This window comes from Lampetra fluviatilis, chromosome 31 (genome assembly GCF_964198595.1).
Source record: "Lampetra fluviatilis chromosome 31, kcLamFluv1.1, whole genome shotgun sequence".
NCBI classification, from domain to species: domain Eukaryota; kingdom Metazoa; phylum Chordata; class Hyperoartia; order Petromyzontiformes; family Petromyzontidae; genus Lampetra; species Lampetra fluviatilis.
In genome coordinates, this window is record NC_136305.1 from 5848948 (window position 1) to 5865608 (window position 16661).

Here is a 16661-nt window from a genome sequence, read left to right on the forward strand (position 1 = left end):
GTAATTACATCCAGCATCATCGGGTGATTTGCCAGAATAGTGAAGCAATCCACCTGCTTCCGGTCTTAAATAGTGCAGGATGATGTCATCACGGAACCAAATACTCTCAAACACAACAGTCGGCAGTTGAAGGATATGCTTGCCAACAAGGACACTCAATTGATTTCGATAACGTTGAAGTTTTGTGTCAAACGAATTAGTACTGGCCAAGAATAATTCGAGAAACCGTTGAAATTTAGAGAAATAAAAATATTTAAACCGCTCTGACAGCTACAGGCTTAGTGCAGCCTGGAAGCATATCAATATGTAATACATCTTACAATTACAATTCCTTATAGAGGAAACACATACTAATTCACTGATTACTAATCTATTATATAATTACAATAACCCCCCCCCCATCCTCGTATTTTATTTAAGGCCGGAAGCAGGTGGATTGCTTTCACTCTTCTGGCAAATTGTCCGATGATGCTGGTTGTAATTAACAGTGAAACGTCGTACTACTCAAATTGTAAATGTTGTGGATTTACTCTCCAACACACCGGTGGGCTGAAGTAGTAACTAATTGGCGTTTTGTTTACGTGAAAAATCCCTCACTAATTGGCTGTGTCGGGTGGTGGAGGGTTACGACACATTTATACTTACGCGAACTAACCCAAAAACTTTTATTATGAATAATATTGGTCATGAAAGCCTTTGTGTTTGGAAAGAAGCTCAATATTTCTATAATTTATATTTAAGCAATAATTGAAGTGTAAATTTAGAACTCTGTGCCAAGAATGTAATGATTGGTGCTTTGAACTGAATTATAAAATTGTCACGACCTTGATGTGTTATGTACCTACCATTTGCTGTTCTCTAAAGTGAAGGTGGAATGATGCAGAAAATCAGGAATTAATATACATTTAATCTCACGATTTACCTATCAAATTGTGCGTGTAAAAATCTTATGTGTTTACATTCATATTAGTTGTATGTATGGCAGTATAAATGGGTACACCAACACAATCGATTGGCAAGTGGTGTGGGGTGGGGTAAAGTGTGATTGCTCCCACCTCTTTCAAGATGTCTGGCCAACATGGAAGACTAGGCCAAAATACCCCTGAGAGGCGCTGTCTAACCCTTCATCGAGTAGAGACTCTTCTGCCAGCTGTTCCACAAGCAAGCAGTTACTTGTGGAACAGTTGTAGGTATTTCGTCCCTAGTTGGTTCACGTGCTCCCTGATTCATGAATCGAATCTCGATTCTGTTCGGGCCATGAATCATTACGCGTCTGATGAGGTTCGTTGTGGAATTATGTTTGCTTCATGTGTGGCATTCGGGTAACTTCCTTTGAAGGGCACGTGTGATTAGCTTACCGGAGTTTTGTGAATGCTAAAAATAAATGTTTTAAATTGTTTCCTCTATGTAAACGCAGGTAATGCCCTTGATAATTTTTTCATTCTGTTTTTCAGCAAACTCCTCCGAGTGGGGATCTACCGCCCAAGGTGAAGAGGCCTGACTCTCCAGTTTATGCAAATCTTCAGGACCTAAAGGTGATGTCTGGCATTTTCATTTAACCTAATTTTTTGTGGGAATTTTTAAAATGAAAATAAACGGTCAATTGTCAATGTTGCTAGATGAAGGCCTCCCCCTGCCATGTGTTGGGTATGGGGGTTGTTTGAATATATTTCACAATGCTAGCACAGCTTCTTCTGATGCGGTCGCATTTAGACACGATATAAATCCACAGCATTATTGCATGCTATATAAACAATAGACTGACCCTTGACTCCAAAGTGCTGGATTAAAAGCGCATCTGCACATGACTCATTATTTAACACAATTCTTCTCTTCGTCTCTCTCTTCCTGTGCGAGCAGCTAATGTGTCCCACTACTTCCCTGCCACAGTCCACTGTTGCCGGAGGACAGATTTCCGGGGATGGCTGGGAAACACTCTTTGATGCAAAATCATCGAGACACTACTACTACAACCGTATCACGCGCGAGACCTCCTGGAAGCCGCCACGCAAGCAGGGCCGCGATCCTAAGTCTGACCAAAATGTATGTCCGATCGTTGCGGTGGCGAGATGTTAATTCCCTCGCTTGGTATACAGGTGGTCGTGGGTTCAATCCTGACCCTTATGCCTTTTATATTTGGAGTTTGCATGTTATCCCCGTGGTCGCGTGGATTTTTCTCCAGGTCCTCCAGTTTTTCCCTCCACATTGATAAACAACGTGCGTTTATAGTATTTGGCTGCTATAAATTACCGTACCTCCTAAAAGATATATTGTAATTTTTTAAAAATAGTTTCGTTTGTTTCTTTTCCACAATTTTATCCCGATAAGACGCATAATACATTCGGATCTCTCGGAGCAGAGGCAACCATTCATGTTATAGAATGGCCCACAGAAGTGGATATTATAGAGCTTCCTCTGAGGTACCTTAAAATTACCTCTCCTGGTCCACACAATACGGGCAGCACTTTCCCTCTGGCCCTGTCAGCACATGACAGTCAAACCAATATGTTTAAGCCCCAGAGATGAAATTTAGCCATTTTAAGTCGGAGAACCAAATTTGACGTAAAGTATTTTTTGTGACTTGGGCTGAGATTATCAACGTAGAAAACTTGAGAACCCGTTTAATCACACTATTTGGTGATGGTGCATTGGCAAGCACGTTTAATACAAACAAACTCAGGACATTCATCGATGGCTGTGCCTTAAAGGAAAAAAAGTATATAACCGGTAAATAAATGGTGATGTGAAGAGTTATCGTGCACTCCCCCTGCCCACCCCACCCCCCTCTAGTTACGGACGGACAGACGGATGGACAGAACTAGTGCATAAATACTGTGCACCTTAGTTTGAAAAACGTAACAAATGTCACCATCATTTTTCTTGGTTCTTTCGGTAAAGTCACGTAGAATGGAAATAATTAAATTAATAAAAATAAAACAATAAGGTAAAATTCTCACGACGTTTCGTCCACAACGCAAGCAGCCGTCCTCAGGTGAAGAACAGGGCTGTTGGAAAGACGGCGTCCTTCACCTGAGGACGGCTGCTTGCGTTGTGGCCGAAACGTCGTGAGAATTGTATCTTATGTTTTATGTTTATTATTTTATTATTTACCTTCTACGTGACTTTACCGAAAGAACCAAGAATATGAATTCATGCAGTCACGAAAGCTTTAAATCGAACAAATGTCACCATCATTGTTTTATTCCTGTACAGCGGATTGTCTCCCCGACGGACGAGCCGTTACCACCACTGCCAAAAGAAGAGAGTAGTGAAGTTGTCTCGGACAGTGGTTACCTACCTGATTGTTGGGGGCGGTTTTTCGATGAAAATGGAGATGAATTTTACATACATCAGAGGTCACCGGTCAAGGTGAGGTTTGGTTTGTGGCACAGAAATAAAGACAAAGATCCCCCCCCCTCACCCCCTCATTTGAGGCTGGGTCGACCTAGGGGAGGCCCAGGACCGGTTCAGATAATCGCCTCGGATAATATTGGCTGTGAACGGGAATCGAACTGGGGTCACCGGGTTCGTAGCACAATGCGCTAACCACTACACTACCGCTCGCTACAAAACACGACTGCTTCCCTACACTACCGTTTGTGGAACACACAGGCACATGCTACAAACACAATACTGTTTACTACTGTGTAGGTTTTAGTGGCTGTGCCGTAGTACAGCTGTCGATGCGTTTAGGGCTGTATCACATGTTGTCCGATGGTGTTTGCTAGGTGTTAATGAGTCACTTCTGTACAACATATGCAAAGCGAAAAACAGGCAGCAGCAGCTGCTACATTATAAGGGGAGGTTCATGCAACAACGTCCATTGTAGGCATGTCCCTCTGTGCTCCAAGGTTTATGTTGCCCACCGTCATCAACCCGTGCTGACTACGAAGTTCCCAAATATCCCAGTGTAGGGCATCCTGGAAGGACAGGGATTTTGAGAGTTAAGACTAAGTGACACATTACTTGATAAATAAATTAAATTAATATGATTTAAAACACTACATACCAAAAAGGGTGGAATGGTGACGCAGTGATTGACGTACTACGCTATCAACCCATCAGCCTGAGTTTGAATTCCGGTCACAGCTAAGATCAGAAGCGACTGATATATAAAGAAACAGCAGTGGCTCTGTCATGTGACGAGTTTCAATAACAATGGTTGTTTGTCTGCAGTGGTGGAAGTCCAAGGATGACACCGGTGAAGTTTACTACTACACCGAGGATGGGCGAACTGAATGGGAACTTCCAGAGGTTTGTGCGTGTGTGTGTCAATGAGTGGGGACTGGGAGTGCAGCGATTAGCTCACGCTGCCCTACGAACCCGGCCACCCGAGTTCGATTCCTGCTCACAACCAACACCAGTGACAATTATCTGAATTGGTCCTGGGCCTCTCCTAGGTCGACTCGGCCTCAAATGAGCACCTTGTGCGTTGTGTAATTATCACCACTGGGGAGACGAAGGCGGCCGGGCGTGGTGCTGGCCACCCATTTCATCGTGTGCCATGCCAGCCTTCATAGGTGTTCACTCACAGAACCTGCCCCAACAGTCTGTTAAGGCCTTGTTCATGAGTAAATTAATTTATAGCTGCTTGACATTCAATGCAAATGTGCACGCGTTACGCGAGCATGCCTGCAGTGTGGGAAGCCCGAACAGTTTGACTTATTTGACTAGAAGAGGGCAGACCGTCCTTACAGGATGGGACTACGGGACACTCGCACGACACGCGATACCTGGCAGACATCTGCCACTCGCCCGACGCCAGCGTGGCGAAGCGTGGTCACCCAACTCCTGCGACCCACATGGTGTGGGGTGAGGCCCTCATCCAGCAGTGGATTGACAAATGGACATGGTGGCGACACACCTAAGTACGTCTTACATGCGCGTACATTTACAATGATGTGTTTCCCCCCTCCCCCCCTTTTCTAGGATCCATCGGGATCAACCGGTGTCGAGTGGTCACCTGACCATGATCTTGCAAACACGGTCCCCGATCATAAAGTGTTGCCACCTACCCCACGTGCGAACGATGCACCTAGCCACAAGATTGACCATGAAACTAAGGTAAGGCTCAATGCTATTTAGCCCTCCGATGCGCTTCCGGGTTGTACCGCCCGCGTGTTGCGTTCAGCACGATGTCTGACATTTCGCTGCGCGTCACTCTTGACAAATGAGACTTATCCTTGGTCTCTTGCGTTCTGACCTTGTTGAACAAAACATTAATTTGAAAACTGGGAGCTCCCAGCGCTGTTCTTTCGGAAAAATGCGCGGTACAACCTGGTAATACGCGGAAACCTGTGTGGGTGGTGAAGATCAATGTTTTGTTTTTTGTTGTGGTTTTATGTTTTCTATTTTTCAATCGAAATTATTTTGTTTGCAAGTGAAATGTCTTACCATGTTATTGCTCATAATGTACAAACAATGCTACCGTGTATCGTGTTTTTGATTTAAAAAAATTATATAATATACTCCATCCTTTACATAATTGAGTAAAGCTGGCCGATTTTTGTATGATTTCCACGGTATTGAAAATAGTTTTTAAAGAGGAGGAAGATGAGAAAATCTTGTTATTTTCAATATTTCACTTATTGATCGGGAAAAAAAAATAATGATCATTATTCGCAGACATCTGTCTCAATCCACTATTCGGATGAAGACGTTCCCACGCTGTGTCAGTCATCAGGGTTATTTGACCTGACTTCCTGGTCGATGCGCATTGGTGAAGGGCGCGGCCAAGACTGACTGCTTCAGGATATCACTGTTTCACTGTTAGCCCTGACCAGGATTCTAACGCTTGCCCTGAATGTTAGCCATGGGCTCCGTATTGAACTCAGGAGTGATTGGCCTATATTTTGACTTTAAACTTTCGTGACTGCAGGAATTCATATTCTATGGTTCTTTCGGTAAAGTCACGTAGATAGAAAAAATAATGAAAAATATTCACTTTATTTTTATTCTTGATTTGAAGCTTTCGTGACTGCAGGAATCCATACTCTCTTTGGTTCTTTCGGTAAAGTCACGTAGTTAGAAATAAAATAGAATAAAAAAATCACGACGTTTCGATCGCAACACAAGCGGTCGTCATCAGGCAAAGGAGTCGGCCTCTAAAGGCAAACTGTTTATAAAGGTTTGGGACTGGGCGTGGCCCAAGTGTATCAACAGCACCAGGAGCATGGATGGTGCACAAGTGCCAATGCAGCAACAAAGCCAATGCAGCAACAAAGCCAATGCAGCAACAATACCAATGCAGCAGCAATGCCAATGCAGCAGCAATGCCAATGTAGCAGCAATGCCAATGCAGCAGCAATGCCAATGCAGCAGCAATGCCAATGTAGCAGCAATGCCAATGCAGCAGAAATGCCTACGTGACTTTACCAAAAGAACCATAGAATATGATTGGCCTATGTTTTTGCTGGCTTTGTACCTCAGGCTAAGCGCCGTCAACAACAGAGATTATTCCATCCCCATTGCTTGTTTGTGCGGGAATAAATTTTGTTAGCACTTTGGAAAACACATTTTTATCGAAGTAAGCTCGCCAATTCTGTAAAAGATTGCGGGTAATTTGAAGCCGATTGAGGATGGAGTGTATGGTTTTTTGTTTAATTACTCCAATGAGTGTCATGGTATGATTTGCTCTTTTTGTGTTTGTTGTACGGATCTCTATAATCTTTGTTGTGATCTACAAATGAACACGTGATTGACTATGATTGTGTGCAGTTGGGTGGGCACAAGAGAACACCTTCTGATCACAACTTGTGCAGCATTTCCGACCTGGCGCTCTCTCTGCCCGCCGTAAGCCTTCGATTTTCTCTTCGTGTCGGGCAAATTCGTACGATGTTGCAGCTTCTGGTGGTTCCTTTCATGCTGCCATGAATTCTGAATTTTTTTTATGTGAAATAACAGATGAAGCATAGGATGTTTTAGTGCTTCAAGAGCTGGTCCGAATGTTTTAAAGTCTTATTTTACGAGTTAGTCAAATGTAGTCACCAGTGGGTAGCCCAGTGGGCTATGAACCTGGCTACCTGAATTTGATTTCCGGTGAGTTGTGAGTTCTCTCTGTTCTGGTCCTAGTTCCTCACCTTCACCAACCCGCATTGACCAGCGTGGTGAAGTATGGCCAACTTTCCCCTCTCCCCCCATCCACACGGCTTGGGGAGGCTCTCATCCAGCATTGGATTGACAAGGGCTATACATTTTGGTTACCTTGATATTGCCCATTGTTGAAAAAGCAATATTTTGAATGAAGCAGAAAATATTATTTGAAAGTATTCATGCTGTGAATTGTTAAAATATTTCACTTTAAAATAAACATTTCAGGTAATTTAAAGCACTCGATCGATCATTCCACTTGTGAATGAAGGCTTGTCCACACCATCTCGAATGTGATAGTTGTTTCACCATACTTCACCATACTTCACCATACTTCACCATACTTCACCATACTTCACCATACTTCACCATACTTCACCATACTTCACCACGCTGGTCAGTGAGGGTGATGAAGGGAAGCCGAGAACCAGTGCTGATTTCCGAAGCAATGAATCAAACTCATAGTGTGGTGTGCTGACCACTGTGCCACCACTCCCCTCCCCTTTAAAGCAACTGGAACTAGTTTTAATTATTCATCGCAATTATCACCGAAGAAGTAGCAGAATATTGTTGACATGCACAATAAATACTTCGTAACATGCAGTAAGGCAATGTATCCAACAACCAGACTGTCTAAACACTAATTGGTTCCTACTTGACATTAAGTGAACACTGACTGGATCATTACAGTAAAAGCAAGACATTATTTTTAAATGCTGGAGAGTATTGTGGCAATGATAATTGGAGGTTCATAAATGTCGATGATGTAATTGTTTTTTTGCAGAGAAGAGGTAAAAAAAAAACGTGCAATTTTTTGTCCCCTTTAAAAACTCGAATTTTTTGTACATCTCACAGGGCCTTGAAAAGGCTGGCATGTTAAACAAAACCAAAATAACAGAGGGAGGCAAGAAGTTACGGTGAGTCTAAACACGGGTGGCGTTCATCTGTAAAACAGATGCCTGTTAAAGCAACTGTATTCGAGTTTACGATTTCCAGCATGTAGTCAAGTCAGCTGTATTATACGCACCACGATTTTTCATGTACACAGACTTTTTGTCAATCTACTGCTGGACGAGGGAACTCCCTCACACCACTCGAGTTGTGGGGGTTGATTGACTAGGTGACGTCTTGCCACGGTGGCGAGACGTTAACTTCCTCGACTGGTATACAGGAGGTCGTGGGTTCGATCCTGATCCTGACGCCAGTATATTTGGAGTTTGCGTGTCTCTCTCTCCCCGTGGTCGCGTGTATTTTTCTCCGGGTCCTCTGGGTTTTCCCTCCACACTTAGAAACATGCGTTTAGAGTATTTGGCTGCTATACATTTCCACGTGATAAGCCACTTCCTTGAGCTAGCATTTGTGATAACCAGGTCGCTTCTGAAAACAGATATTATAGCTCGGTGCGCCTTATCTGGTAAAAGAAAAAGTATTTTGTTAGTTTTTTTTAGTTTATTTTAGTTTCACCATGCTGGTCGATGCGGGTTGGTGAAGGTGGTGGTTGTAACAAAGACGTGGTAGTGTAGAATCACATAGAGTGCAGCCCCCCCCCCCCAGCAGCCTGTGACTACCTGGCATGCATGGTGGGTCGCCCATCCAAGCACTTATCCGGCCTCAACCTCTTTGCTCAGCTTGCGAGTTCTGATGAGATATCGGGCGCGCTACGGGTGATTTGGTCGTAGGCATACGCAGGGATTTTGCATTTCAATACCACGGGTCCAGCTGGATGGCGCTGTGGTGTCACTCTTGGTTGGAATTTGACCCAGATCGTTATTCCTCTGGGGTCGATACAAAGAGTACAGTCGGCTCCACTTATAACGATACCCCTGGGAGTGAAAGGAAATACTGCTCCATCCAGAATGTCGATAGACATCAACCTCTCAAAAAAAATCAATAATTTGTGTTTTATATATATGCTCAACAAAGTCGTGTAGGTGATCTGTGTGTCGTTTTGGTTTTCTGTTTGAATCATGCTTCAAATATATATGAAAATTTACCATTAAAAGTTATTGCAAAAATTAGATTTTTGGTTTTCATGCACCTTCAGAAGCAGAGTTATTACATTTGATCGTTACATGTGGAGTAATTTTAATGTATATTAAAATAGGGCAAACATTAAGAATTTAATATAATGTCATTATTATATTATTATATACTGAATTATATTATCAAATGTACCACTTCGTGTGACGTCAACAGTGGCTGTTTTATGGATGGACTGGCCCTTGCCATAGGAATATGTGAATATTCCACTACCATTCCAATGCTCATTTGAGCATGGGAACACGTGAATTTATTTTCCATTGTACATCTAAGCCGTGCTGGGGCTGTGCCGAGCCAGCCCCGTCACGACATGGGAGATACCACAGGGTTGTTCTTTCCCTGCTGAATCCGGACCGTGCCGCTGACATCTCAAGCAGTGACGGAGATAATGTAACCCCGCTCTCGGTTCTGCTTGGCCCTGAATCAGATTGCGTCTTATTGGGCCAGCAAATCATGCTTTGGTTCGGTATTATAGACCGTGGAAAATCACCCATACAGCACACCTGTCAATCTCTTATCAGTGCCTACCTTATTCCAGAAGAATTCAGACCTTATTGGTCACCCCGTACCCCTTATAAATCTCAATGTTCATCCTTCAAAGTCGCATCACAAGAGAGAAACACAAAACAATAGACAAAATTTTTTTTTGCCTGTATTGAAACGGCTGTTGTACGCAGTATGGACCTGAAAACTCAATTTCTCTGTACAAGAATACGGGGTAAACCGTATGGGTTGACAGCTATGACACAGTGACGGCCCCACAGATGTGCGGCTCAGATGTGCCGGTGAGAAATGGTATTTAGACTTGACTTTTAACATGACACGGCTAGCTCTGTGATGAAACGTTTTTTTTTCGCTTCAGGAAGAACTGGACGAATGTGTGGGTGGTGTTAGTTGGACACGACCTTATCCTCTACAAGGATCCCAAGTCCCACACCGGATGGGTAAGCCCCACTCATAGGGCCATCACTGGGTCACATTCAAACCTGCCAAGATTGTTAACACTCATAATACAGTTTTTTTGGGTTAGATCGCGTAACTATAAATGTGTCGTGAAACTCGCCACCACCCGACACAGCCGATTGGTAAGGTTTGTCATGTAAACGAAACATGCCAATTGGTTACTAATACAGCACACCCGTGTGTTGGAGAGCAAATCCACAACATTTACAATCTTGAGTACGACGATTCGCCAAGAATTACAACTAGCTTCATCAGGCGACAGCCAGAGTTGTGGAGAAATCCTCCCGTTTCGTTCCTTAAATAGAGGGATAGATGTGATGACGTCACTTGTGAGCCCTTCACGTCTGAAGGGGGGGGGGGGGGGATTAATGAATGCATATACATTACAATGGGTATCCATTGCCGGTCTGGTTATTCATATGGTAATCAACTAACATTATGCATGCACGTTGTGTTCTTGTACCTCCTGTCGTTTGCGTGCAATAAAATAGCAGTCTCTGTTATTGTCTGCGTACACGTAATCCCCATTGATGTATGGTAACCTGTATAGGCATACATTTAAACAATGTATTATTTGATGATTCGCTTCCCCAAGCAACACTAAGCCTGTAGCTGTCCGAACAGTTAACACTGTCAAAGGAAATTATACAAATTATGTGGCGATGCTGCTGCGTTTGCAGTGGTGCATAAGCACAATTAACAAAGATTCAACAGATTAATCAATAACACTACCTTATAGTATAACATTTATATAATAGGTGACGTTTATGTGCTATGAATAAGGGCTATTTCCCGAAATGACACCCATTATATATTTTTCATTTTAAGGCCACAGTGCAATTGACAGATGTTGAGATTTTTCTTTGAAAATTATGTTCACTTTTGCACTTGAAATTGATAATTGCCTTACATTTCATATAAGTTACCTTCACCATCAGCTATGACCGATCCACTGCTGCACGAAGGCCTTCCCACGCCTCCGCCATCCGTAACCATTCCCCTCCGCGATGCTGCAATCTATCTGGCTCTTGTGTTGGTGGAATGAGCACCGCCTGACAGAGCAAGCATCACTGGCCCGGTGGAAAGCAGTCGGTGGCAGCCTTACTTGGAGAATGGTCCCTGCCATAGGAACAAGGAGGGTGCGATTCCCGTTTTGGCTTGGTTTATCGCCCCGTCCTGGCGGAGGAGTTGATGATAAAACGCAAGGTCTAAGTGCTCCACCAAAGTTAAAATGGTTCTCTCCCGTTCATGTGAATTGTAGTTTGACACGTAGGCTTTTACGACCAATATTATCCATAATAGAGGTTTTGGGGTTAGATTGCGCAAATATAAATGTGTCGTCAAAACCGCCACCACCCGACACAGCCAAAACAGCTCGTGAAACACACGCGAATTAAACTCTAGTTCATGAAATCCAAAGGGTTTTTTGTGACGACCACACCGCAATCGTTTCACTTGTTCATAAAGCGATATGAAGTTACGCAAACTACACAAGGGCACGGCTTCCACGTGCTCTTCAGGACGATGTGTTTGTTGTTGTTGACTTTGACAGAAACAAGGTGCATCGAACAGCAAACCCGAGTGCTGCATCGACCTCCGGGGGGCGCACATCGAGTGGACGCGAGACAAGTCCAGCAAGAAAAACGTGTGCCAGGTATAATCGTGAGATGGACTCTTGCCTCCTGTATTGCACTGCACGCACGCTGCACAAGCTGCTTCGTTTCGTCAGCCGAGTGGGTAGGCGGTGTAGTTTTGTCGCACGCAATCGAAAAGTGATTCATTCTTCCGGGAGTAAAAAAGCAGGGATCTGTGATATCTATGATAAGAAACAGAATTAGAAGTGTGTTTCCTGAGTGAAGCCCATTGAGAAGAGAAACTATTTTTCAAGGGCCTGTGACCTTTGATATAAGTAAAAAAACATGATGATTTTTGACTGTGGCAATCAATGGTTATATATAGCATATATAACATTTTAAACTTTTTTTCACATTCCCCTAATTTTATCATTTTTAGAGTCAAGAATAATTTACTAAAGTTACTTAACATCCGGGTAACACTTTGAGGACAAATGTTGAAATTTCACGGGTAGTTCATAGTCTCAATTTTTATTCAAACCAGCTGCATGACAAACACTGACTCTCAACCGGGCCATGTGCGGGAGTGTGGTGGAATTGTAGCTGGTGTCGCAGGGCCCGTGAGGGATGGTCACGGTGTGTGGGAGGGGTGGGGTGGGGGCAGGGGGGGTGGGGGCAGGTGGGAGGGGCAGGGGGGAGGGGCAGGGGGAGGCTTTCATCCATCAGTAGATAGACAATGGATGATTAATTTTTCTATTTAAAGCTTTCGTGACTGCAGGGATTCATATTCTTGGTTCTTTCGGTAAAGTCACGTAGAAGGGAAATAATAAAATAATAAAAACAAAACAGACGCTGTCTTTCTGACAGCTCTGTTTCTACACCTGAGGACGGCTGCTTGCGTTGTGGCCGAAACGTCGTGAGAATTTTATTTTATAATGTTTTATTATTATTTTATTATTTCTTTTCTACGTCACTTTACTGAAAGACCAAGAATATGAAAAATGGATGATGAGCTTAGGAATACAGCCGCCCCGCACCTCTCGCAGTTATTTACAACAAAGCAAAACCCACCAATACTTGCTACAGTGGTGAGGTCTCCCGCGTGCTGTTTGTTAATTTCCATGTGACCATGTTTATTGTTCTCGAGCAAAACTTTTACTGCTGTGTGTTAGTGCAGTAAACTGTATTTAATTATAACAGTGTTTTAATGCGTACCTTTTTGACCCCTTATTTGCAACAATAAAAATAGTGTTGCATAACTTTTACCTTCACGTGCTCAACGCGCCTTTGATTTGTATCACAAAAGTGGGATTGAGTGATGGCACATTAGTTGGTGCATCGCGCTATGAACCCAGCGACCTGAGTTTGATTTCCGGCCACGGCTAATATTGATAATGAGTGATACTGAAGTGGTTCTGGGATCTCCACTTCTCCAGCCTGCACTGATCAACGTGGTGATGTACGTACGGTCAAACGTATCCCCAGGAATGAGGATTTTTTTACCACTTGCTCGGGGCTGTAAATGGGAGATTAACACCAACCTCATTGTTCATTGAGAAAGAAATCACTTTGAATTAACTCTCACTTCCCTAAAACACAAGTTGCAGGGATTCTTGGGAAACCCCTGCCCCCCCACACATCATCCAGCAGTACAAGGCATTTACATCTTGTGTGATTGTAACACTTGCCCATATCGATGGAGTTCAAGCGACTGCTCTTAAATTGCAAACATTTTCCTCGCGGCGTTGAGTTTGCTGCTCAGGGTGTTTTAAATTAACTAATAATATCAGCCTTGGTGGGTCACTGGAATAGTGTCCCGGATAGTTTAAGGACCGTTGATGAGATTTGTATTTTATTTATTTATAGATATTTATTTTAATAGTATATATGTTTCGATTTAAAGCTTTCGTGACTGCAGGGATTCATATTCTTGGTTCTTTCGGTACAGTCACGTAGAAGGGAAATAGTATATATGTTGTTTGTATGTCAATTGAGATTCTTAAATATGTTATTGTTAGTTTTGATGTTAGGTTACTCACACTTAGTCTGTGCTCTTCAGTTGCCTGGGTGAATAGTGGGCTAGGTTTTATCCAGATCCTGGCCAGCTGGCGCAAAATCTTTTTGACAAATGAATGAATGGAAGAAAATTGTGCGTGAAGGTGAGATGGTGAAGTTAATTTTCCTGTTTCCACCTGCAGCTCACAGTGTCTGGAGCCAACGAATTCCTCCTCCAGTCCGACAACGACCACACAATGCAGGAGTGGTACCAGTCCATCCGATCCCTGATCGCCAGGCTGGTACGTCAGGACTTCCTCAAACACTTTCCCCATCCTGTTCTGTCGCTGATCATTTGTAATATCACAGTGAGCATTAAAAATACCATACCTGCTTGGATGGCGGAGGTGGGGAGTGTAGACATGGGAGCATAGAAGCACAGTACAACAATGGATTGTTTGCGCTGCTCCCTGCTGTGCGCCCTGTGTGACAACCTGTGCACGGTGGTATTCTATCCAAGCATTGTCCAGGCTCAAACCTGCTTAAGCTACCGAGATCCAATGCGATGGAGCGTGTTCCAGGTGATTCGGTCATAAGCAGTCCGTCAAAGGCAGAAGAACCTGGACATTAACCAGGGGAAAGAGAGTCATCATCACGGTCGACCATCCGTTCTAACGATCGGTTTTTTTGGGGTTAGATTGTGTAAATATAAATGTGTCGTTAATTGTAAATGTTGTGGGTTTTATTCACCAACACATCGGTGTGCTGAATGTTTTGTTTACGTGACAAACCTAATTGGCTGAGTCATCTGGTGGTGACGGGTCTAACGACACATTTATGCGATCTAACCCAAAAAACCCCTCTTAGATGGATAATATTGGTAGCGAAAGCCTACTACGTGTTGAACTGATTGTAATTCAACTTCTAATGCAGGATAAAGACACGCCGGTGCCAACCCCTGAAGAGCAGCGGAGGGGAATCCCGAAGCCGGGTGCGGCGCCGGCGTCGTCCTCTGCCCCCGGAGCCAGCACGCCCGACGATGGAGACGTCAGCGGAGAGGACGAGCCATACGAACCGAGCTTGAGAGACAAGAAGGATCAGCGAGACTCCCGCAAGGGCCATGGTGAGACCGGCCGGACGCACGCCCGCGACCGCGGTTCCCCGCTTGCTGCGCGATCGCTCGTTTGTGAAACTCGGGAGAGTCTGCGTCGTTTGTACGTGTGCGTGTTGTTGAACCTCTGTCGCACGATACGTAGCCGACCGCGCTAATCGGAGGCGCCGTTGTGCTAGTGTGATCAAGAGCCCAAAAATAGCAAGCGAGGTACATTCCGAGATGGAGATGTGGTGGAAAGTCGAAAGTTTAACCCAACGTGGATTCGTCTTTTAATGATCAGTTTCGATGCACTACCGTTCGAGATTATAACATAAAACTCGGCCCACATTCGTCAACAACATTGTGGCCTTAAAAGGAAAAATATAGGTGACGTTCTCGGCAATGGACCTTCTGCATAGCACATACCTCGTTATGGCACATAACACGTGTGCTATGAAGAAGGGCCATTGCCCGAAACGTCGCCTATCATATTTATTTTAACTTTGAGGCAGTGTTGTTGATGAATGAGTTTTTTTGTTATTTGCGCCTGTTAAAAGACAACGATCCCCCAAATAGCCTTGACAGACTCGTGGGGCATGCGGGGATAGCGTGGCCAACATCCTGCCCAACCGCATTTGTCTCATTTGCGTGGTGTGGGGTGTTGTAGCGTAGTGTGGCGTGGTGTGGTGTAGTGTGGCGTAGTGTGGCGTGGTGCGATGTTTACATGCCGTACCAGGTACTCGTTTATGGCTGCGTCGACCTAGTGGAGACCCAGGACCAGTTCGTATATCACCTGCCACTGACATTAGCCATGGTCCGAATATGAACGCTTGTAATATTCATAGTGCGGTGCGTTAACCACTGCACCACAACTCTCCATACAAAGATTCCATCTGTATAGCCATAACAGAGCCTTGGGGCAAGTGCTGTTAGCGAGCGCCTGTCAATGCCGGCACGACACGAGAAGGTGGGTGGCCAGCACCACGGCTGGCCGGCCGCCTTTGTCTCCCGAGTGGCAATGTTGACGCATCGCACCAGGCACTGATTTGAGGCTGAGTCGACCTGGGGGGGAGGGTTGAGGAGTGGGGCGAGGCCCAGGATCGGTAAAGATGGTCAACGGAAATCGAGCTCGGGTCACTGGGTTCATCGGGCAGTGGCGAGAACCACTGCGCCTCTTGTCAAATAATTTGTTCGGGATTATAGCGCCCTCCACTGATCATTCTACAAAAAAGCACTCACTGGGTACAGTTACATTTCCTCCGTTATATTTGCAGTTGGACTTTAAAACACCCTGTGTACCCCTGCTGTGTAACTTAACCAGTCCCATGAAAATATGCTTCCCAGTACTCGTAAACATTCACGTGTAAGTTGAGCTGTTTTACAAAGATTGTGCAGAAACTGCATCTGTTTTTGTTTTCATTGTCGGGTAAGGTGCTATTATTATTGTTCTTATTAAGGCATTGCACGTCACATTTCAAGTTAAAAGCTTTGCTTTGCTGGCCAAACGTCAGATCACGGTTGTGCAATCGACTTGTGTTTTAAAATTATGATAAATAAATCACCTTACTACGATGATGAAGTGTCACAGGTGAAGAGCAATTCAAATTGTGCTAATTGCTTTTCATTGGCCAGATAAAATGAATATATGCCACTGAACCGCCATCTGAATAAACAATTATAGGTTCATTGAGTTAAATATAGTTGTGCTTTCGTGAATACTTAATCACATGCTTCAATAAGTCTGTTGCGGTAAAATGCAGGGTCCTCCATAAATGTATCAACAAATGTTTAAGAAGTATTGCTCGGCAACAGCGGTTGCAATTTTGGTGAACGCGTTCCTTACACGCTTTTAGTTGTTTACCTCACAAGATTTGGGGGATCCTGAACGGCACGTATTTATTTAGCCT

The 16661-nt window shown here is 44.1% G+C and overlaps 1 protein-coding gene across 4 annotated transcripts in view; it reads left to right on the plus strand.

The window, feature by feature from the left end:
• The window catches only part of LOC144943484 (rho GTPase-activating protein 12-like), a 46004-nt gene that overhangs the window by 19801 nt on the left and 9542 nt on the right, over positions 1 to 16661 (plus strand). Inside the window, exons 3-13 of one of the 4 annotated variants that reach the window (XM_078870958.1) lie at positions 1455 to 1535; positions 1861 to 2043; positions 3214 to 3369; positions 4177 to 4254; positions 4930 to 5064; positions 6718 to 6792; positions 7945 to 8006; positions 9992 to 10073; positions 11645 to 11746; positions 13865 to 13963; positions 14595 to 14784. In XM_078870958.1, the coding sequence (XP_078727084.1) occupies positions 1455 to 1535; positions 1861 to 2043; positions 3214 to 3369; positions 4177 to 4254; positions 4930 to 5064; positions 6718 to 6792; positions 7945 to 8006; positions 9992 to 10073; positions 11645 to 11746; positions 13865 to 13963; positions 14595 to 14784 (1243 nt within the window). The remainder of the gene's footprint in view (positions 1 to 1454; positions 1536 to 1860; positions 2044 to 3213; positions 3370 to 4176; positions 4255 to 4929; positions 5065 to 6717; positions 6793 to 7944; positions 8007 to 9991; positions 10074 to 11644; positions 11747 to 13864; positions 13964 to 14594; positions 14785 to 16661) is intronic. The other 3 variants (XM_078870959.1, XM_078870961.1, XM_078870960.1) reach the window with 3 other exon arrangements.